This window comes from Mesoplodon densirostris, chromosome 2, assembly GCF_025265405.1.
Source record: "Mesoplodon densirostris isolate mMesDen1 chromosome 2, mMesDen1 primary haplotype, whole genome shotgun sequence".
NCBI classification, from domain to species: Eukaryota; Metazoa; Chordata; class Mammalia; order Artiodactyla; family Ziphiidae; genus Mesoplodon; species Mesoplodon densirostris.
In genome coordinates this window covers 11,948,354-11,970,705 of record NC_082662.1, presented here as the reverse complement: position 1 = coordinate 11,970,705, position 22,352 = coordinate 11,948,354, and the positions used below count along the sequence as shown (strand labels likewise).

The window sequence follows — 22,352 nt, the reverse complement described above, 5'->3', positions numbered from 1 at the left end:
AGCTGCTTCCCACTAGCTATCTATTTTACCTTTGGTAGCGTGTGTGTGTATATATGTCCATGCCAAGAGAATTGGTTTTAAATCCAGTCTGACTCTGTGAACTGCTTTCTTTATGACTGTGTTCCTACCCCTTCAGAGCACGACTGCCTTTGAAATGATGCATCACTTGTGCCGTTCTTTGGCCACCGTCTCGTCTGTCTTCCCTTTAGGCCAGTGGTTCTCAACCGGGGGTGACTCTGTCCACCCTACCCCCTCCAGGACATTTAGCAATGCCTGGACACATTTGTGGTTGTCATAATTGCTGCTGGCGTCTAGTGGGTAGAGGACAAGGATGCTGCTAGACACCCCACGATGCATAGGGCAGTCTCCCAAACAAAGAGTTACCTGGCTCAAAAAATCAGTACCGCTGATGTTGAGAAGACAAGCTCCAGAAAAATGGGGACCATGCGGCTTTTGCTCACTATCTCCCTCCTTGTGCCCAGCATGGCACCTGGCACCGAGTGGTGCATAGTGGGCATGTTTGTTGAATGAACGAATGAAGGTTAAGTGGAAAATAGCCTCCCTCCTTTTGATTAAAGGAATCTCATTTCTGTGCAGCAGAAACCATACCCTCACAAAATTTGGCCCAACCTTCTCCTAGCTCGGGAACCTGGTGGGTGGGCATCACTTCAGACCCTTTCCAGAGACAATGCAGATAGTGTTTGCAGCTGCATCTCCCTAAGACCCCAACCAGCCAGCTGGCTGCTGGAAGCCCAAATGACTGCATGGAATGGCCACCAGTCTGAATAGGTTACCCGAACTGAACGACTACAAATAACCATAATAAGCCTCCTTAAAAAATAAATTGGCTCTTAATGCTTGCCATGAGCATCTCTTAGCCCTAGCATTTGTTGGCACTACCCTGAAAACCTCTGAGATTAAAAACAAAACAACTAAAAAACTATAATGGCCCCCAAAGTGACTGTGATAGATAAGAGTGGACATATTTGTCTATGTATCTATGGAGATGAGAATAAAAGAGGGTATCTGAAGATGACAATAAACCGGGCAGATCTGCTGCAAAAAGAACCTGAGATGCTGCTCAGTGTCTTCAGCTACCCTGAGCTGCATCCTCTGTACCTCTCCAGACGCCCCCTCTTTTCCTGAGGGGAGGGTCACTAAGGAAGAGCCTGGGCTACAGGATCCAAGCACACAGTCCCCACCCGGTCTCTGCAGGCTAGCAGACACACCACCAGGGACACACCCCTGGTGTGTCTTCAATCATTATTCTGTGACCTTGGGTGAGGTACTTGACCTCCTGAAGCCTTCATTTTTCTTATCTGTTAAATGGGGACAATAAGAGTAACTATGACACAAGGCTGCTAAAATGGTTCAATGACATAAGGCATGGAGCCGGCTGAGCTCAACGCCTGGCACACAGTAAGCAGTTCACAGATGTCAGCTATTCTTCCTCCTGCTCTTTCCTTTAATTACTGCCAACCTTGGAGGATTGAGAGTTAGGAGGTTTCCTGCTCTGTGGTGTCAGTGGTGGGATGAGGGCTTGTTGCCAAGGAGAAGGTCTTGGAAGCAGGACCATCAGGACGTGAGATCCAGCTGAGCTCCCCACCTGGAGACGGTCCCTCTACTCCCAACCTCAGAGAAGGAAGGTTCGATTTTATCAGGAAGACCAACATGTTTCTGAAGACTCACATCTCTAGACGTGTGAGCAAATGTCTAGAAAAATTGTAGGAGAAAATGCTGGTACGGATAGGATGGCTTTATTATGTTTTCCAAAAGCTGGTTTAGACCAGCTGCCGCAGCAAGCCACTCTGGCCTGAGCTGTCCATTGTCACGTGTCAGTCAAACACCCGATCAAACATCCATTTAGGATACAGGGCACCTTCAACCTAACAATCAAATTACTTCTGAAAATCCTGGAAAACACAAACTATGCTCCCTAAGAAAGGAAGGTTTTCTTGGATAATATTCTTTAAATACTGTTTGACAATAATAACTATCATCTATTAAAGTGCTCGCTATGAGCTAGGCACTGGGATAAGCACTTTACATAATGATCTCCTTTAATTTTTCCATCCTCATTTTACAGCTGGGAAATTGAAGCCCCAGAAAGGTTAGGAGGCTGCCCAAGGTCACAGAGCTTGCAGAGCTGGGATTAGGACACAGGTCTCTGATTCTAGAACTTGTGTCTTCTTAATCATCATGGCTCCCTTCTGCTGCCCTTTATGTGTTCATGTTTTTCAGTTTATAGCAAAAAGCAAATGTTAGGCAAGCTCATGACATACTGTTGTACATTAGCTTGTTGGATATTTCTGCAGAATATAACATGTGATGTGAAAAGGAGGGCCCAGAGATTGACCGGGCCAGCATCAGTGCAATGCTATATCATGCTGTACATGATGGGAAGCCGCCTTTCTATTCAAACACTGGATCGCTGGTACGGCCAGGCACCGATCAGTCCATACAGGTGCCAGCCCATCAGGGAGGACCTGGCCTCGAACCAATGATGTATACAGTGGTGCCAGGGCACACGGCTAGTGTCTGTCCTCATGCCCACCCTCCCCATGTGTCAGTCAATGCAGAGACAAAGTGTCTTTGGTTACCGTTCGGGTCTCTACTCTTGAAAAAGTTGGCAAGTCAGGTTTTGCATCCAATATTTTCCGAACATTTTTTTCCATCCCGAAGGTCTTTAAGTCTAGAAATGATCCATCCATGTGGTCCTTGTGATCTATAAAAGAAAAAGTTTACACTCAAAGGCTCAGGAAGAAGTTACTGCATGTAAAAGTCACAGCTGCTATTTACTGGACACTTACCACAGGCCAGTACTAATGAGCTCACCATCCTCCCTTGGCAGGTGGGTCATCGAGGCCCAGAGAGGTGAAATGACTTGTCCAAGGCCACACAGCTCGTATGAGGCTGCAGCCTCCCAGGGCTGGGGCACTGAGGGGGAACCTTCGGCCACAGGTGTGAGGACGGACTTGAACCCAGGCTTCTGTGTCCTAGCCCAGGGCTCCACCCAGCAGCAAGCTTGGCTTCTTGAAAGCCCTATTCCCTCTAAACAGGGTATTTATCCTGGGAAGTTCCCCAAGGTTGGTCCTTGCACAGCATCCGTCTATGAAAAAGTTTCCACTGGGCCACAGTGAAATAAGAAGGACAAGGTTCTGAGTTTTTCATGAAATCCTGTTTATTTAATATCAAGGCCTGCTCTTGACTCTGAGCTCATGCCTACACATCTATTTTTTTTTCCTGCCCATCTTTTTTTATAACTATGTTTTTTTAGTTATGAAATGATGGGGATAGAAGATGGTGGTCCTGGCAAATTGGTTAGTCCCTAAAGTGAACCCTCAAGTCTGGGGTCCACGGTTCTCAGCACAGAGGGGGTGACTAGGCAGGAGGAAACTTACTTGACAAGCAGGCCTTCTCAAGTTCTTTAATTCGTGCACGAAGCTCAGATAAAGCCTCTTTCTGACGCTGAATGACTTCCTCATGTCGGGACCCTTTGCACTTGGCTCCTAGATCACTGAAGGACTGCTCCTGTGGCCAGAAGGGTGAGGACAGCAGCTTTATCAGTGATCACAACCTCCCTCTCTTGTATTTGAAGAAACATGAACAAATCATGGATTAGCAGAAACCCTGTCACTTACTTAGTACCTTGGAAAATATCATTACAGGGTTTCAGACGAGAAGGAATTTAAAAATTGCATTTCGAATACAAAGTCACATCAAGGAAGATTTCCAACTTTCCTACCTACTTAGCATCACTATAAATAAGAGATCCCCCCTATGTTCCCTCCCCATGTTTTATTTCTTTTTTTCTTCTAATCTTCTTGTAAGCTTGGGTTTCCACTTGTTGTCATTCTGGTCTCATCTCTGAACAATCACATCAAATTTGCTCCTGGAGGGGCTTTTTTTTTTTTTGCCGGCACCATGCGGCATGCGGGATATTAGTTCCCTGACCAGGGATCGAAACCGTACCCCCTGCAGCGGAAACACAGAGTCTTAACAACTGGACCGCCAGGGAAGTCCCTGGAGGGGCATTTTTTTTTTTTTTTTTTTTTTGGTACGCGGGCCTCTCACTGTTGTGGCCTCTCCCTTGCGGAGCACAGGCTCTGGACGCGCAGGCTCAGCGGCCATGGCTCAGGGGCCCAGCCGCTCCGCAGCCTGTGGGATACTTCCGGACCGGGGCATGAACCGGTGTCCCCTGCATCTACAGGCGGACTTTCAACCACTGTGCCACCAATGAAGCCCCAAATGGTTCTTATCGGCCAACTTGGGGAAAACCTTCTTCTAAGACTTTGTGGCTGAAAATGTAGTCTGCAGAGCTGTGCTATCGGTACCAGCTGGGAGCTGGTCAGAAATGCAGAATCCCAGGCTCCCCCCACCCGATACCTGCTGAGTCAGAATCTGCATTTTAACAACATCCCCATATGATCCGTGGACACCTTTGAGTTGAGAGGCACCACTGTAAACTATCCTCTAATTGGCTGGTTTCTGGAAAAGTAAGTAGCCGTTTTGGCCATGTGTTTCCCCTGATATGCATGAAGAGAAAGCAAAAGACTGAAATACTATTGGTTGGTCTTGCACACACTTAGACACAAACCAGGACCCGCAGTAACGACTGGGATTTGTATCAATAAAATCAGCTGCGGTATATAAACAAAGTACCATTTCTAGACATTTCAATAACCTTGCCTCTTCAAGTTGATCTTCAAGTTGATCTCTGAGTTTTGGGATTCAAGCTTCATGTTAATTCCTCCTACATCATTCACCCTCTTTAATTAATTTAGCTCCCAACAAGGAGTTGCTGAGATTCCTCCATCTGAGTACGTTCCCTCTGTTTCTCATAGGAAAGCCCATTTCATCAGTTTCCAGTAGTAAAGAGAAGGACGGGGACCACCTTACCGATTTCTCTGACATTAGCCGCTTGACTCTGGCTTTCAGCTTCTCCTCTTGCTGTAGCCTTTCCTCGGTCAGCTTCTCCTTCTCTGCCAGATGCTGCCGTAACTGTTCTTGCAGCAAATACTGCTGAGTTTCCCGAGAACTGTTGATCTTCATCTGAAATGAGGGGAAGGGAAACTGCAGCTGATGGGGGACAGGACTAACGCAGGAGTCATTTCCACTACCTTTGGGGGCGGGACAAAGGTTCACGAAACTTTCTTCAAAACACAGAAAAACGATGCTTAGCTTAGTAACTAATAGCGAAGTAGTAGAGCATCGTGGTTAAGAGCTCAGACTCCAGATCTAGATAGAATCTCAGCTCTAGATCTTTCTAGACACTTCTTCGTATAGAAAATAAGCGGGTGAACTAAAGCAGGCCATCTTCCTCCTCATTCATCCCTGCCGGGCACTTGGGTGCGGGATTCCGTGGAGAGCACGGGCCCGTGAAGGGGCTCTGCAGCACGCCTACCTGACCTACTACCCTTTCCAAATGGGCTTTAATGAGGTTTTCTCTGTTCCTCATTTCTTGCAGCTGAAGCAATTGCCTTCTGGAATCCTCCCGAAGCTTCTCTTCAACCTGAAAGGATGATGAAACCGAGGGCTTGCTGCTAATGTGATCATCATGCCCTCTGGGGAAACTCTTCTGGGGGGTGCTAATGGCAGTGGGGGAGTCCCTGAGGGGTAGGGACAGCTGCAGCCCAGCAGCAGGGGGTCACAGGCATGCACTGGGTAGCAGCAGACTCACAGGGAGTTGCCCCCTATGGGAAAGGGCCGAGCTCTGCACCCGGGGCTCAACTATGTTCTACCGCACACTCCGATCCCAGCTCGGTCCCTAACAAGCCGTACGACACTGGGAAAGTTATTTCACTGCTCCGTGACTCAGTGTCCTCATCTGTCCAACAGGGATGATGATACTAGTATCACTGCATAGAGTTATTGTGGGGATTCAATGTTTGGAAGAGTGCTTAAGGGCTCTGTGAGTGTGTTAAGTACTGTTGTAACCTATGAAAGGTGGACGGGAATGTCCGCCGTACAGTCTCGTTCTAATAACTCGTGATGGATACTTGGAAATGTTATGATTGGGTTTATTATCATAACTGTTTGTCGTTACCACTTTGAGCACACTCACTGGTGGTAACCTCTATGGAGGCTTGCTAAAGCAATGTCTATTAAGAATTGCAGCCTGCAAAGGAAGGCATTTAAAGTGGAGAAGCTTGCCTACTTTTCCCCCCTTGCTTGGGTAACAGTCAACAAACGGTAAGCTTGGGAGTGCTTCATGCTACCCTTGGCTGGCCTGTGTAGGCCTCGCAGCTGCTCAGTTCTTAGATGCACCTGCTGAGCCCTGGGCCCTGGCACTAACAGGAAATGAGGCAAACTCTCGTAAATAAATGGAAAGTGTTTGTGCTGAAACAAATACACAGGCTCTTTTTTTAGGGATCTGAAGAGGGGGATCACAGGGATGTAATAAAAGACCCAGAAAAGCCCTTAAGAGCTTTCTTCTGAGTAGTGTGGTCCAGTGGAAGAGCCTCTGCCCAGCTCTGTTACCTTGGAAAAGTCATCTAAGCTCTCTGGGCCTGAGTTTTCTCCCACGTCTAAACATGCTCTGACTTCTATGTCAGCAGCCTTTTTCATGTGCTGCAAAAGCCAAGTCCAGCCTTGGACTCTGCCGTTGTCTGTGCTCTGCATGAACAGCCCCCGTTCCCGTCCCCAAGCCTCAGAGTCACCTTCAACAGCCGCCCTGCTCCCTCGCTCACACTCGGGGGTCTCACGCCTGTCCTCCAACCCCTCTCACATGCAAGCTGGACTGTGACAGCTGGCCACCTCGCCTCGAGTTTAGTTTCTTCCAGTGCAATCTTAACGGTACTATGAGAGTTACCCAGCTGTAAGGCAGCTCTGTCCAACAGAACTTTCTGCAATGGTACAGGTACTCTGAGCGAGGCTGTGTTGTCTAATACGGCAGCCACCAGCCACATCTGGGGATCGAGCACTCGAAATGGGGCTGGTGTGACGGAGGAACTGAACAAAAAATTTTACTTAATTTTCATTAATTTCAGTGTAAACAGTAGCATGTGGCTGTTTGCTACGCCAGGGTCATTGAAGTCAGACGAACCTGGAGTCATACAAAACTCACTGTGCCATTGGGCTAGTTACTTTACTAGTAACTAGTAGCCTTGACTTTCTCATCTGTAAAATGGAGAGGATGATTTCTAGATCACAGCGCTGTTGTGAAGATGAAGAGATGAAATGTTCAAGGAAACTCCTAGTACGTGAGAAATTGTAACTATCATTTTCACCCTGATTACTGTCCACGAATGTCATTGCATCAGTCACTTGTTCAGAAGCCTTAGTAGCTCCACACGGCCTGTGTGGTACAGAGCCCAAGCGCCTGAACTAAGGCAAAACATCAAGCCAGGGATTCAAGAAGCCCCTACAAACTCAACGAGGTAAATAAAACTGAATCCACACCTAGATAAACCATAATAAAACTGCTGGAAATCAAGGGAAAAGACAATCTTAAAAGCAACCGGAGAAAAAGACAGATTATGCCAAGGTACAACAGTTAGGCTTACAGATGACTTCTAAATAGAAATAATAGGAGCCACAAGACAATAGTGACATATCTAATGCTGTATCTAATGTGCTGAAAGAAAAGAATTGCCACTGTAGAATTCAATACGCAGTCAAATGTGTTTTAAGAATGAAGGTTAAATATACATCTCCAGACAGACACACAGGCACATATGAGAATTTGCCATCAGCAGAGCCACAATGAGGGAAAACATTAAAGGCTATTCTTCAGACACAAGAAAAATGAACCCAGGTGGGTGATCAGAGATGCAGAAAAGTCGAGCAACAGTAAGGGTCATGTGTGGATATGATACTGACTATAGCAAAACCCTAATAATGTCCTGTGGGGTTTCAAGTATCAAGAGGAGTTTAGAACATGACAGCAATGGCTTATGAACCTGGAGGGGGTCAGTGAAGTGAAGGTGCTTGAAGCTCACGGCACTGTCCAGGAGAAGGGCAGGATCACCAACTACTAGTGCCTCTGGGGAAGTGAAGAACGCAGGGCTGCCCTGGTGGCGCAGCGGTTGGGAGTCCGCCTGCCGATGCAGGGGACGTGGGTTCGTGTCCTGGTTTGGGAGAATCCCACATGTCGCGGAGCGGCAGGGCCCGTGAGCCATGGCCAATGAGCCTGTGCGTCTGGAGCCTGTGCTCCGCAACAGGAGAGGCCACAACAGTGAGAGGCCCACGTACCGCAAAAAAAATAAATAAATACATAATGCATATTGTAGTCTTCAGGATGACTACTAAGAGAATAGTAGAAGAGTGAAAAACTTAATTAATGTGTGAGTTTGGTGAGTCAAGGATGAATGCTATTGTCTTACTATTACTAAAAGAAGAGTAAAAAAGTGAAATATTTCCAAGCTAATAGAGGGGGAAAGTGGAATAAGAGAAAACAATCCACGCAGAAGGAGGCAAGAAAGGAGAGAAAGGAACATAACACAGATGGTACAACTGGTATTGAGCAAGAAGGTAGATTTAAACCCCAGTACATGAGTAATTACATAATATAAATGGACTAAAAGTCAAAGATTGTCAAACTGGATTTTGTAAAAATGATACGCTATTTGAAGGCATATGTCTAAACCTTAAGACAAAAATTGACAGAGAACATATGAAAAAGATATGGTATGAAAACTCTAACCAACAGAAAGCCAGTGATGAAGCTAAATGACAAAGGAGACGTTAAGGAAGAAACACTACTAGAGATGAAAAGGGACATTTCATGATGATCTAAAGTTTTGCTCTACAGGAAGTATTAGGATTCTAAATTTAGATGCACCTAGTAACACAGCCTCAAAATATATAAAGCAAACATCGTTCATATTAACAGAAGAAACACTCAAATGACAAACATATTGAGATTTTCAAAAACATTCTCAATGATGGAACAAAAAGACAAAAAAAAATCAATATGAGAATTTAAGTTGGAACAACATCATTGGCAAACTTGATTTAATGGATCAATTCTTTCTTAAATAATTTCACAATTAAGATTTGAAGGCAGTCTAGGGTAGTGGTTACACACAGGAGCTTTGGAGTCAGGCAGACCTGGATTCAAGTTCTGCCACAACTACTTTATGCAAGTGAACTTGGATAACTTCCTTCACCTCTGTGAGCCTCAGTTTTCCCAACTGTAAAGTGGGGTTAATACCAGTATAGACCGCATGGGGTCATTGTGAGGATGAACAGAGATGATGCAGGTGGAGTGCTTGCCCCAGAGTGGTTCCCAGGCCGACCTGTCCCTGCCATACCTTGCTCTTTTCCTGCAGCATCATAGAGATCAGGCTCTGCTCGGTACTGCTCCTTTTCAGCTCCACCCTGAGCTTCCTCATTTCTTTTTCCATGTCCTGGATTTGCTGAAAGAGTTCCAACAACAGGGAAGTCAACTTCACAGCTCATTTCATCCGGTTCATTAAGGCAGAAACCTAGTCTGGGATTCGCTTCATTCCTTCCATTGGGGGACAATTCCACATCTTTGAGGCAAAGTAGACTTTCTTTCAACGGATGCAATGAAAGGGCTGGGTGAGGGAAAATTTGAGTTTCTTTTGAAGATCAGCATGGATCCTGGATTAAACAGTACAAGATACCTATCCACTCATTAGAATCTCTTTCCTTGGGGTATATTTTTGAGTTCAATCTAAATAAGGGCTGTTTGGAAGACACAATGGGCACCGTTTGGAAAAAAAGAACAATGACACTTTTCTTTTTTCTCAGGTGAGGCAGAGAAGTGTGCTCCTGACAGAGAGAAGAACACACGTCTCCTGCCCCCGTCCCAGGCACCGTCCTTCCCAATGGATGGAAAACGTATGCCTGGTGATGTGCACGAGGGTTTGGGCTGGTATAGGGGGTGAACATTTACATTTAGTGGTCATCTTTTCATTGTGTTAATTTTTATGTTCACCTTCCATACAAGGCCAGTGATACAGTTGCTTTTTAGTTTGTTTTTACGAATTGTTGTAAAATTGAATGTATTTAAGTAAAAATACTTCAAGAAGAGTTGTGTTAATAACAGTGCTCACAGCTGTGATAAAACTTGTGACAGTGGATCATGAAAGTCTGGGCATCACAAGTCCAGGGGTAGGGACCGCGGTGAATTTCTAGCAGCATACGGTGGCCACCTCCCGTCCCTTTCCCCAGGGGAAACCTGATGAGGGGCCTTGAGCCAACTGCCCAGAAAATCTGGGGAGCGTGTGTTTTCCATGGTCTTTTCACCCATCTCTTTGAGGCTAGCAAATCAAAGAATTAGGAGACTACAATAACAGACAAACACCCAGAAAGCCCCAGAGCTTGTGCTAGCTAATGGGCCAAGGAACCCCTCCAAAACCCTCAAGGCCACAATCTAGGCTTTCAGTGGACACCTAGGGGTCAGGAGGTTCAACGCACGGTTTTGCAGAGTTTTAACTCTTTCTCTTGGGCTTCCCACTTCTCCTTCTGGGCATCTTCCTTCTGTAACTCTTCTTTCAGCACTGAGCACTGTGGAGAAAAAGGACAAGGCCAGGGGGCTTGGCTGGGGGTCCCAAGTACCTGTGTTCATGCCCAGGAGTGTTTCCTGCTGTATAACCCAATCACACCTCTGAATTCTGAGAGGCGAGACCATTTATGTGATGGGAGCACGGGATCCTGCAGTAGTTCCCAGTTCACCCCTCTCATGAGTTCTGAGGAATAGAGCGTCTAAATTCCTCTTCAAAAGCCAGCAAACTTCACCGCAGGGAAAAGCCAGCTTTGTAGTGTCTGGGTACTTAGGGTGCAGGAATTGGGATATTTTCACGCTGTGACCAGTGAGGGTGGAAGGGGCCGAGCCAGTGAGCCCAGATCCATCTTAGGGCTTTTGTGCAGGTTGCATCTCAAAGACACAACTGCCCTGACTGGTGTGGAGGGGTAAACGGAGCTGTCTTGCCCGAGGGCGGCTTGGCAACAGGCATTAAGGGCATAAGGATGGATGTGCCTTCTTTTGACCCAGCAATTCCCACTTTAGGAATGTACCTTAAGGACAATGACTGGAGAAATAAGTAAATCTGTAGTTTCAAGGATGCTCTTCACAGAATTGTCAGTAACAGTGGAAGAAAAAAAAAAAGAGGAAACAACCCAAGTGTTGTTTAGAACAGCAGACCACTTTATAACACTGGGTACATCCAGGAGAAAGTATGTAGCTTTTAAGATGAATGATAAGAGCATTGCTTTATTAGAATGGGAAAATAATCAGTATTTAAAAATTTAAAAAATGTGCATAGTATAAATTCACTATAAAATGATTGATTGATTTCTAGGCAATATATAGAAACAAGACTGGAAAAACAGACATGAAAATATTAACACTGATTTCTCAAGGTAGCATTTCCTCTGCTCTCTTTTTACTTTTCCTTTTCAATGTCATCTACTTATTTTTCTAAAATTAACACACATGATGTATGCCATTAAAAAAAAAGGCATCTCAAATGTTCACAAGAGCAGTACCCTTGGTGGTGACGAGCCCTTTTGCTATTGGCCCGCACAGTCTAGAGGAGAAGGGACCTCATTCCAAGGTCAACGAGGAAGGGGAAACGGGGACATAAATCATCCAAATGCACTTCAGGAGGTAGAAGAGCCAAGCAGGTGCTGTCTTTGCAGATTCCTTCTACTTAGCACCAGCTCTTCATCCCCTTCCCGTCCCCAACAGAGACACACACACCACATAAAACAGCTATAGCACATGCCTGGGAAGACACTCTGCTTGGGAGAAATGAATGCAGAGGGCTTGGCCAGGCAGCTGACCTCGGGCAGAGGCAGAAGAGCACAACTAAAACCAGCCTCCCACTACTCGGAAAACGATTTTGTCATCCCCATTTCACAGATGGGGAAATGGAGGCCAAATAAGTTACAATAAAAGAAAGCTCTGGGGTTGGACCCTGGTCTGTCTGATCCCAAAGCTCATGCAGTGCCTTTCACCAGCTCCAAACTGGGTATGGTACTACGTACCAGGTATTACTTAGTGTGCCTTTTCCTTGGAACCTCAAGATCTGTTCTCACCCCACCCCCATGCAGACCTAGCTATCGGGTAGCCTCTGGGAATCTCTGAGTTGCCACCTGAGATGAAAGCTTTGAGGTTTTACCTTGACTCACAGAAACAGGCACATCATGCAAATACTGAGAAATCTTATCCTATAGAGTCAGGATTCTAAAGTTAGCATTGAAGGCAAGATTTGCAAATAGTCAAAGTTACATGTAAAAAGCTCTTTGCTTGCCTACCACGTTCATCTTCCATAGAGACATTCTACACACTAAAGTCTAAGGAAGAAATGAGAGTCTGCGTGTTTGCATCTGGATCTTCAAACATTCTGCTTTGAAGACAATTATGAGAACCAGTGGTGCTGGGACCATGATGCAGCCGTGTGGTCATCCTTGCTCACAGAGAGATCGTATTCTGTTTAATATTAAACTTTGCAATGGCAGTATATGCTCATAGGTTTGTTTGTTCCTGGGATTAAACAAACTAATTTATAATAGGGGTTAGAAAATGTTTGCTGGATTTGAAAATCTATTATGCTTATTCTGAGCCACATACATGCTGTCCTTTGAAAGGCTTCAGAGAAGTTGGCCACCTGCCCAGCAGCTACCCTCCCTGTGTCCTTGGGCACTGGCCTCATCTCACCACCGTGTGTCATGTGACTCCACTGTGTCTGCTTTTCGCAGCTACAATTTGCTGATGACACGACACTCACCCTGGAGCTGAGGGCTTCGAGCTGGTGATCCTTTTCTTTGTTCTCACTTTTCAGTTGATTCACCTCCTGTTGTAGTTGTTGAACTTGACCATCCTTTACTAACACGTCTCTTTGCAAAGATGACACCATCTCTGTAAAAGAACCAAACCAAACCAAAACAGAAGACTCATGGAGGTCAAAGAGGCAGGAAGGACTATTGGCAACACCATGGCTGTCAGCCAACGTTCGGACAAGACCTTCCAAGCCTGGGCCACCACCGGTGCCCGCCTAGACCTGGGGAGGATTTTTGCAAGGGTCCCAGAGCAGGAATGGGAATGAGAGCAAAGTCCACGGAACAGGGTTTGAGGCTTCAGTGAGAATGAGGGGCGGTCAGCAGCAGCGAGAGGAGAAGCCTTTAGGGGCCCCTTGTGGGCACAAGCCAGGCAAAGCTGGGAGGAGAGGCCACACCATGGGCCTGGGGAACAAAGGCCCAGCACAGGGAAGGTCCAGGAATTCTTCTCCAGAGGCCAGGAGATGGGCCTGTGGCAGAGGGCACTGCTGGACACTATTGATGGGGTGGTTGGTTTCACAGTCCTCTGAGTTTGGACCCCTCTCTACCACTTATTAGCTTGTTGGTCTTGGACAAGCTATTTCACCTCCCACTGTCTGTCCCACACAGAGTTATTGTAAGGGTCAAATGAGACGGTATGTCCCAAGAACACAAAGTGGCTAAATTATTTTTGTTCCATGGCGCCTATTATTTTTCTCGGCAGCCAGCTTCCAAAATGGCCCCAATGATTCCTGCCGCCTAGAATTCATGCCCTGTGTAGCCCCTCCCACCCTGAATAGGGCTGCCATGGGTAACCAATATGATACTGTGGAAATGACGGACTGTTTCCGCTCAGGCTGGGTCATAAAAGACACTGTGGCCTCCTCTTTGCTCCCTCTTGAATCACTCACTCTGGGGGAAGCCAACTGCTGTGTTGTGAGGACACTCAAGCAGCCCTAGAGAGAAGCATGTGTGCTCAGGGACTAAGGCCTCCAGCCAATAGCCACATGAGCAGCCATTCTGAAGGGGGATCCTCCGGCGCCCCCCGAGGCTTTAGATGACATGACTTATGCCCCAGCCAACATCTTGACTGCAACTCATGAGAACTAAGTCACCCCCCGCTCAAATTCCTGAACTACAGAAACTGGGGGAGATAATAAATATTGGTTGGGGTTTTATCCATTACATGTTGGGGTAACTTGTTATGCAGCAATAGATAACTACTCCATTACTGTAGTATCATTTTTTTAAACATCTTTATTGGAGTATAATTGCTTTACAATGGTGTGTTCGTTTCTGCTTTATAACCAAGTGAATCAGTTATGCATATATATATCTCCCCATATCTCTTCCCTCTTGCATTGTAGTATTATTTTGAATAAAAGTGGGAAGAAGGGTGCATAAATGCAGTGGTATTGGGTTATCTCCTACGGTTCTTTTCTTGAAAGAACATCAGGCCCAGTTTTAGTGGTAGGTATCAATCAAGAATGTCTATGAAATAAAGCACAAAATGCTCCAGAATTTCAGTTTAAAAATGAGCTTTGCCTCCAGGACACAGTTCAGTTACTTGGAAATCCCTCTGGGGCTTGCCACACTTTGAGTGGGTCCAGCCCATCTCAAGCGTTATCCCAACCCAGGTCTGTCCGACTCCCTGATCGGAGAAGGTGGGATCTGAGACAGGCTTGATGCTTGGATGAGGTTTCACTGGCCGACATACGGGAGGAAGGTGAGGACCAGCGAGTTCATCCTTCCATTCCTAGTGCCCAGAACAGCACCTAGCCTGGGGGAGGTGCTCAAAAAATATCTGAGGACATCCCAAGTGAGGGAGGAGCATAAGCAGAGACCTGGGGGCAGCAGTGGGTGGGGCTGGATGTGATTAAGTTGCAGAGTGAGGCAGAAGGAAAGCACAGATTCATACAGAGATGGGGATTCACGTGTGACTCAATGCTATGTGTGGCTTCTACAGCTGTGGGCATGTTTCCTGCTATGCGCTGGCTGCTTTCAGAGTGATGTGCCCCTCCGAGGCTCACTGCCTCCTCCCTGTCACCTGCTTCTCTCCCTCCCCTCGTCTGTGAGTGATCCCATCCTCTTCAGGTCTCTAGGCATGCCAGTTCCTGCTTGAAAACCTCCACTGGATTCCCAACACCCTTGGAATAAAAACCCAGACCCCCTGACACTGCCCAGCCCCACAATCCCCTGTTCACTCCATGCAGCCTCTCTTGCCCTTGGCTTGTCCTTGCCCACGTGAAACAGGTCCTCTCTAAAAGAAGGACATAGCCGTGGAGGATACAACATAAACTGGTTAGAATCAGCTAGGTCCAAGGGGGCGTAAGATTCGACTTCCAGGGGAACTGGAGCCTCATTACAGGCTCATTGTAATACATGAGCGAAATGACACACCCACCAGCACCAGGATGTTCCAAGGCTGACCATAAAGGTCAAAAAGTGGGTGGTGGGGCTTCCTTGGTGGCGCGGTGGTTGAGAGTCCGCCTGCCGATGCAGGGGACACGGGTTCGTGCCCCGGTCCGGGAAGATCCCACATGCCGTGGAGCGGATGGACCCGTGAGCCATGGTCACTGAGCCTGCGCGTCCGGAGCCTGTGCTCCGCAACGGGAGAGGCCACAACAGCGAGAGGCCCGTGTACAGGAAAAAAAAAAAAAGTGGCTGGTGGCCCAATTCCTGGAAATCCCCGCCCCTTCCCCAAAATATTAGAGTTGTCCCAATCCTCCCACTCATTAGCCTATAAAATTACCCTGCCCATAAAAACTAATCGCCCCATATTTGGGGGCCTCTAGCCTTCTGAATTGGCCCACACTCTGTCTGTGGAGTGTGTTTCTCTCTAAAGAAATTCACTTCTTACTTTGTCTCTCACTGAATTCTTTCTGCGATGAGACATAAAGAATCTGAGCTTTAGTAAGTCGCGAGACCAGATGCGTGATCTCGATTAAAAGATAGTGGGTTCTGACTGGGTTCGAGTCCCAGCCCACGGGTTCAAGTCCCACCTGAGTTCCATGGTTGCACACCCACTGAGCTGGTCCCCCTTGGCCTCCCCCCTTGAAGTGCTGGCCACCACCACACACAGTTTATTTTCTCCACAGCACCACTGCTCTCTGAAGTGGGCTTGTGTATTCATCCGTTTACTTTTATTGTCTGTCACCCCCTCCCGAATCTGTGAGTACAGGAATCTGACTGTCTTGCTTGGCTCTCCCTCCCCGGAGCCTGGAACGGGGCCTGACACCTAGTAGGAGCTCAAGAAACATGTGGAAGCAATGAAGGAATCCAGGGAATCAAAGCTCAGCCACAGCTGTGTGTTGGCTGCACCTCTCACAATCCAAGCCCTTTATCAGGGAACCCCCTCTGATCAAATTAGAAAATGGTTTCACTTGGGCCCAAGTGCACTCGGCTGAAATGGGTGAGACCATGTGTGCCTTAAAGGAGTGACCCCATTTTGTCCACGCTCTAGTTTGCACTCAGGCTGCTTTGTGGAACCACCCAAGCCACAAGGTGACCTGTGTTCTCCCTGGTGGGGCCAGTGCTCAGGAGACCTTGTAGCCAAGAGATACCATTCTCTCAAATATTTACCTGGCCCTGCCCTCAGAACTGAGTGGCAAGAAACCTCCACTGAGGGAGAACTCTAATGCACCGACACGGGTGATCCCTGAGGCTGCACCCAGGTCACGGGCACAGGTGTGCTGGTTGACTGGTGATGTCTGCAGGGGGAGGGCAGAAGCTCTGGGGCCTGAATGCAGAAGGGTCTCACCTGACGTGATGGCGGCCTCCCTCCTTAAGTTCTCGGCCTCGTGCTTCAGGGAGGTGATTTCTAAGATTCTCTCAGACAGTATCTGGCACAGCACCTGGTTGTAGACTTGCTGTAGGGCACTGATCTGTGGAAGGAGGCAACACACCGTCAGAGGGGGCCAGCCAGGCCTGCAGGACACGCCGGTACTTCTCCAACGTTGGGAAAAGAGTCGGGTTGATCTTGGATCGGGGTGTTGGGGAAACCAAGGTTTTCCGTTGTCACTAGTGGAAGGGGCAGGAGGGGGCCTGTTCCTTCAGTGACCACCATGTCATCGGTCCTCGAGACACGGACCTTATCTTTGTGGCCACCCAGGGGCTCTGGTGCTGCTGTCTTCCTATGACCTGTGGGTTTTTAGCCATAAATAGACCAGCTGTTGCTTCCAGATCATCCAGCACTGACTGGATGCACAGCAAAGTTCAAGAGCCGGGAGCAGGTTATGAAATGAATTCCCTCTAATGAGAATAGAGGGTAGTTTATACCTCACAGAACACTCCAGAGTTTACAAAGCCCATTCACACATGCTACACTGATACTCGTCACAGCGTTGCTGAAGGCTGACGTTCCCATTAATGTGCCCATTTTGCAAGGGAGCCAGGTTGAGACTCAGAGAGGCGAGGCCCCCTGCTCGGGATCACGCGGCTGGTCAGACGTGGAGTCTGATTCAAACCCAGTCTTTAGTTGCCTGGTTCCTCCTTCCCAGGTGGCTCTAGGAATGAGCGTGAGAAGTTGGAGACTGTAAAGCATGGCATGGACTCGGGAGCCGGACTGTGGCCTTCAAGTCCTGCCTCTGCCAGTTAACGGGCTTTGTGAACACAAGGAGGACACCGTATTCTGTTTCCTTTTGTTCAGTCTGTACGCGGGGTGATGGTAGTCCCAACCTGATAGGTTTGTGAGAAGTATTTTAATAAGTTAGCATGTGTACAAGTGCTCAGATCATGCCTGGCACATGGCACAGGGGGATGAGCTGTGACAATCCTCTCCTCTGACTACCCACGGGGTGTATTTTTTGTTTTGTTTTGGGTTTTTTTTTTTTGCGGTACGCCAGCCTCTCACTGTTGTGGCCTCTCCCATTGCGGAGCACAGGCTCCGGACGTGCAGGCTCAGTGGCCATGGCTCATGGGCCCAGCCGCTCCACGGCATGTGGGATCTTCCTGGACCGGGGCACAAACCCGTGTCCCCTGCATCGGCAGGCGGACTCTCAACCACTGCGCCACCAGGGAAGCCCTCACGGGGTGTTTTAGCTTCAGCTTCCCTCGTCCGTCTCTGGGGAAGGTAGTTGGTAATATTTATGTGTGCATTTGTAAGCCTTGCCAGGCTCACTTAAACGCCAGTGTGGTTGTTATTAAGAAGAAATACAGGGGCTTCCCTGGTGGCGCAGTGGTTGAGAGTCCGCCTGCCGATGCAGGGGACGCGGATTCCTGTCCCGGTCTGGGAAGATCCCACATGCCGCGGAGTGGCTGGGTCTGTGGGCCATGGCCACTGAGCCTGTGCGTCCGAAGCCTGTGCTCCGCACTGGGAGAGGCCACAACAGTGAGAGGCATGCGTACCACAAAAAAAAAAAAAAAAAAAAGGAAATACAGGAATCGTGGGTGGGAGGACCACAGGTCGGCTCTATCTATGGCTGCTGTGAGCACCCTGTAAGTCCATGGCTCACAGCCCCTCAAGGGCGGGCCCCCCTCCAGGGGTCTAGGTCTACACGTGGGGTGCGGAAGGCTCTCCATCAAATGCAACGTTGATAAGGCCCCGAAAGTAGCTGCCAGGCCTCGGCCTCCACAGAGCAGGTACCCGAGAGGCCGGGAAAGAGAGCTGGGCCCGGAACTCCCTCCCTCTCGGTCTGATGTGGTCAGACTGCTTGTTCTGAGTGGCCAGGACTTTCCCACCTCAAGGTGCACTGTGGGCCTTTGCCCTGTGATTTTTCAGATGTCAGGCCTAAGTACTCCCACAGGGACACGTTTATTGGGGCATAAATGCCACACAATCTGTAGACAGGACAAGAGCTAGCTTGTTTTAGTTTTGGTTTTTTTTTTTTTTTTTTTGCTGTACGTGGGCCTCTCACTGTGGTGGCCTCTCCCGTTGTGGAGCACAGGCTCCGGACGTGCAGGCTCAGTGGCCATGGCCCACAGGCCCAGCCGCTCCGTGGCATGTGGGATCTTCCTGGACTGGGGCACAAACCTGCGTCCCCTGCATTGGCAGGCGGACTCTCAACCACTGCGCCACAGGGAAGCTCCACTAGCTTGTTTTGATAGATCAAAATGGAAGTGACAAGGAGAAGGGTGCAATTTATTTTCTTTTTTAAAAAATAAATTTATTTATTTTATTTATTTATTTTTGGCTGCGTTGGGTCTTTGTTGCAGTGCACAGGCTTATTGCAGCGCCTTCTCTTGTTGCAGAGCATGGGCTCTAGGCGCACGGGCTTCAGTAGTTGTGGCATGAGGGCTCAGTAGTTGTGGCACACGGGCTTAGATGTTCCACGGCATGTGGGATCTTCCTGGACCACGGCTCGGGCCCGTGTCCCCTGCACTGGCAGGCGGATTCCTAACCACCGTGCCAGCAGGGAAGTTCTGGATGCAATTTCTTTGTTCTCCTAAGGTAAGGTTGCCAGATTTAGGAGAGGAAAAAAGGATGTTCACTTAAAATAGGATTTCAGATAATGAATAATATATTAGTGCAAGTGTGTCCCATGCAATATTTGGGAAACACACTAAAACGAAATTCTAAAATTCAAATTTAACTGGGTGTCCTTACTTTATCTGGCAACCCCACCCAAAGAGAGTTCCTAAACTTCAGTCATTCATATACCACTTTCACTATTTTTCCCATGTCTCTTGGCTAGCCCCACTATAATTTCTTAGCATTTTTCGTAGAAGCAGCTCCCTTTTTAAACTAAAAACGTGCATTAAATTAAAAATAACTGTTATAAGAGTAAATAGAGACTCAGTATCTTAAATAAAAATAATCCCTCCAAAAGAAGAAATACAGGAATTTCCCTGTTTACCATCAGACCAGGTTGCGGGCATCACGCTAAAAAAAAAAAAAAAAAAAAAAAAAGATTGGTGGGAGGTGGTGGGCATGCCCAGGTAATGGAGTTCGGGTGTGCTGATATGGCCACCAGATGGCGCTCACAGCCTTTGGTCTTGGTTTGTGTCCTTGGAAATCTTGTCATTATTACTCTGGTAGAATTAACAGAAGCGTCGAGGTCTCACACGTTTTCTGACTCGTTTCATGCACCATCATGGTTCAGAGTCTAGGACATTTGGGGCAGTTACACTTACTTTTTCCCTGGGGCACCTGAGACATTATTGGGGGGCGTCTATGCTAGAAGTTGTGGGGACACAGGCCACTCTGACCCCCACTCTCCCCAAGGCTATACTTTTGCATGTTTGTGCTTTGGAAACTTTGAGTAAAAAAATTCTTTCACATCTTACTTTTCTCTGTTGGGGGGAACTACAACTTTTCCATAAAAGGTCCTTGGAACACTGAAAGTGTTTGTAAGCTCTTCTCAGCTTAATGCTTTTATTTGCATGATACCAGAGATAGAACACACAGAGACAAACTTCCGGGAGGGAAATCATACGTTCCCCTCTAAGACTCCAGTGATTTTGACAGATTGAAAATATTTCAATCTGAGTGTCAGAGTTTTAGGATTTCGGATTGCTGGAAAACTCCAAAGAGTCTTCAAACCTCTTTGATACTTTTACTATCAAAATAAATATCCATATTGTTTGTAATGGCATAAATTCCAAGATGTTTAATGTCTGTTAAGCTGTGTAATAAAATGGACACTGAATCATAAGAAAGTTAAGAGTGCTAGGAGGAGTGATTGTTTCAGGATGATAATTTGGCTTCTAATTAGCACAGGCGTATAAGAGCACATGGAGGTAAGAATTTTCTAGTGATATTGTAGCGGATCGAAGATCTCTGAGAGCAAATCATTATGCACACACCTTCGGGGACCAGGGAAAACACATAAAGTAATCAGAACCATAAATCAACCTGCCATGTGGCTTATACTTCTGGTGGAATGCTCTGCAGGCAGTAGAATAGTTAAGAAACTAAAATGTCAGTGGATGAAACTCGATTTGAGTTCAAACGAATGGAGCCTCTGGTTCATATATGCCTTGCTATAAAATATTCTTCTTCAGTTATAAGTGAAGCTCCAGGGGTAGGGGAGGCAAGAGCATGATGCATCAGTGTAATTATTTCTAGATAATTTCTTTGTAAAAAAAACATTTTTCCCCCAGATATCGGCAGCCACTTTAAATAATACTCAAATTGGGACCTGCTGATATTCAAAGATATGTGGAAATTATATAATATTCTATGTCAAATATATTTCAATTATTTAAAAAAAGGTATGTGGGGAATTCCCTGGCAGTCCAGTGGTTAGGACTCCGTGCTTCCACTGCTGGAGGCCTGGGTATGATCCCTGGTCAGGGAACTAAGATCCTGCAAGCCGCGTGGTACGGCCAAAAAAAAAAAAAAGGTATGTGGGAATAATTCAGCCTCGTCCATGTACCTGAAAAAGACATGTCATTTTCTCAGGAAAGCTCTGAAATGGGAGAATAACTGAAAGGAATATTTCAGCAAAATTGGGTTCAGTTCAAGAAAAAGGTGCTCATTAATGTGTCAGCTACATGTCAAGGTAGCTGTTTGCATTAATAATCCATACAGGACCTGTTACTTTCATTGTTTTTTCAAAACCAGGTTTGAAGGAGAGTCATTAGTTCATTTAAATATTAGAGCATGTATTTGTTGACTTGTTTATTCTGTCTCCCTCACTAGAGCATAACAGGGGGAAGGATCATGTCTGTCTTGTTCTCTGCTGAATTCTCAGAGCCTGGAAGAGGGCATGACACAGGATAGGCCCCCCAAAATATTTATTTGGATTAATGGACGGATGGATGGATGGATGAATAAAGAACAACCAAACAGACACGGTCCTAAAAGAGTTCTAGAAGGTTACTGGGCCCAACCTTTGCCTTCATGGAGATTACAGTTTCCTGCTAGAATCTCCTAGGTTCACCATACACAATCTGTGTCCTTTCTAGAGCACCATTTCTAGGACTGAAACTGTGTACCTAGAATCGGTTACAGAGGGAAAGACAGTAAACAGAGCACAAGAGAACAAAGGCCCCCAAGCACTGTCTACGGTTCTTTTTTTTTTTTCTATCTCTTTTTAAAAAATGCTTATTTATTTATTTATATTTTTCTTATTAGTCACCCATTTTATACACATCAGTGTATACATGTAAATCCCAATCTCTCAATTCATCATACCAGCACCCCCACCCCCTGCCACTTTCCCCCCTTGGTGTCCATACGTTTGTTCTCTACACGTGTGTCTCCATTTCTGCTCTGCAAACTGGTTCATCTTTACCATTTTTCTAGGATCCACATATATGCGTTAATATAGGATATTTGTTCTTCTCTTTCTGACTTACTTCACTCTGTATGGCAGTCTCTAGATGCATCCACATCTCTACAAATGACCCAATTTTGTTCCTTTTCATAGCTGAGTAATATTCCATTGTATATATGTACCACTTCCTCTTTAACCATTCGTCCGTCGATGGGCATTCAGGTTGCTTCCATGATCTGGCTATTGTAAATAGTACTGCAATGAACATTGGGGTGCATGTGGCTTTTTGAATTATGGTTTTCTCTGGGTATATGCCCAGTAGTGGGATTGCTGGGTCCTATGGTAATTCTATTTTAGTTTTTTAAGGAAACTCCATACTGTTCTCCACAGTGGCTGTATCAATTTACATTCCCACCAACAGTGCAAGAGGGTCCCCTTTTCTCCACACCTTCTCCAGCATTTGTT

At 46.8% G+C, this 22,352-nt stretch overlaps 1 protein-coding gene across 1 annotated transcript in view; it reads right to left on the bottom strand.

The window, feature by feature from the left end:
• The window catches only part of LOC132477573 (forkhead-associated domain-containing protein 1-like), a 78,848-nt gene that overhangs the window by 9,995 nt on the left and 46,501 nt on the right, over positions 1 to 22,352 (bottom strand). Inside the window, exons 6-13 of the mRNA XM_060080004.1 lie at positions 16,490 to 16,613; positions 12,702 to 12,832; positions 10,387 to 10,476; positions 9,255 to 9,359; positions 5,405 to 5,512; positions 4,900 to 5,052; positions 3,402 to 3,531; positions 2,601 to 2,725 (exon numbers count right to left, since the gene is read on the bottom strand). Coding sequence (XP_059935987.1) covers positions 2,601 to 2,725; positions 3,402 to 3,531; positions 4,900 to 5,052; positions 5,405 to 5,512; positions 9,255 to 9,359; positions 10,387 to 10,476; positions 12,702 to 12,832; positions 16,490 to 16,613 — 966 coding nt within the window. The remainder of the gene's footprint in view (positions 1 to 2,600; positions 2,726 to 3,401; positions 3,532 to 4,899; positions 5,053 to 5,404; positions 5,513 to 9,254; positions 9,360 to 10,386; positions 10,477 to 12,701; positions 12,833 to 16,489; positions 16,614 to 22,352) is intronic.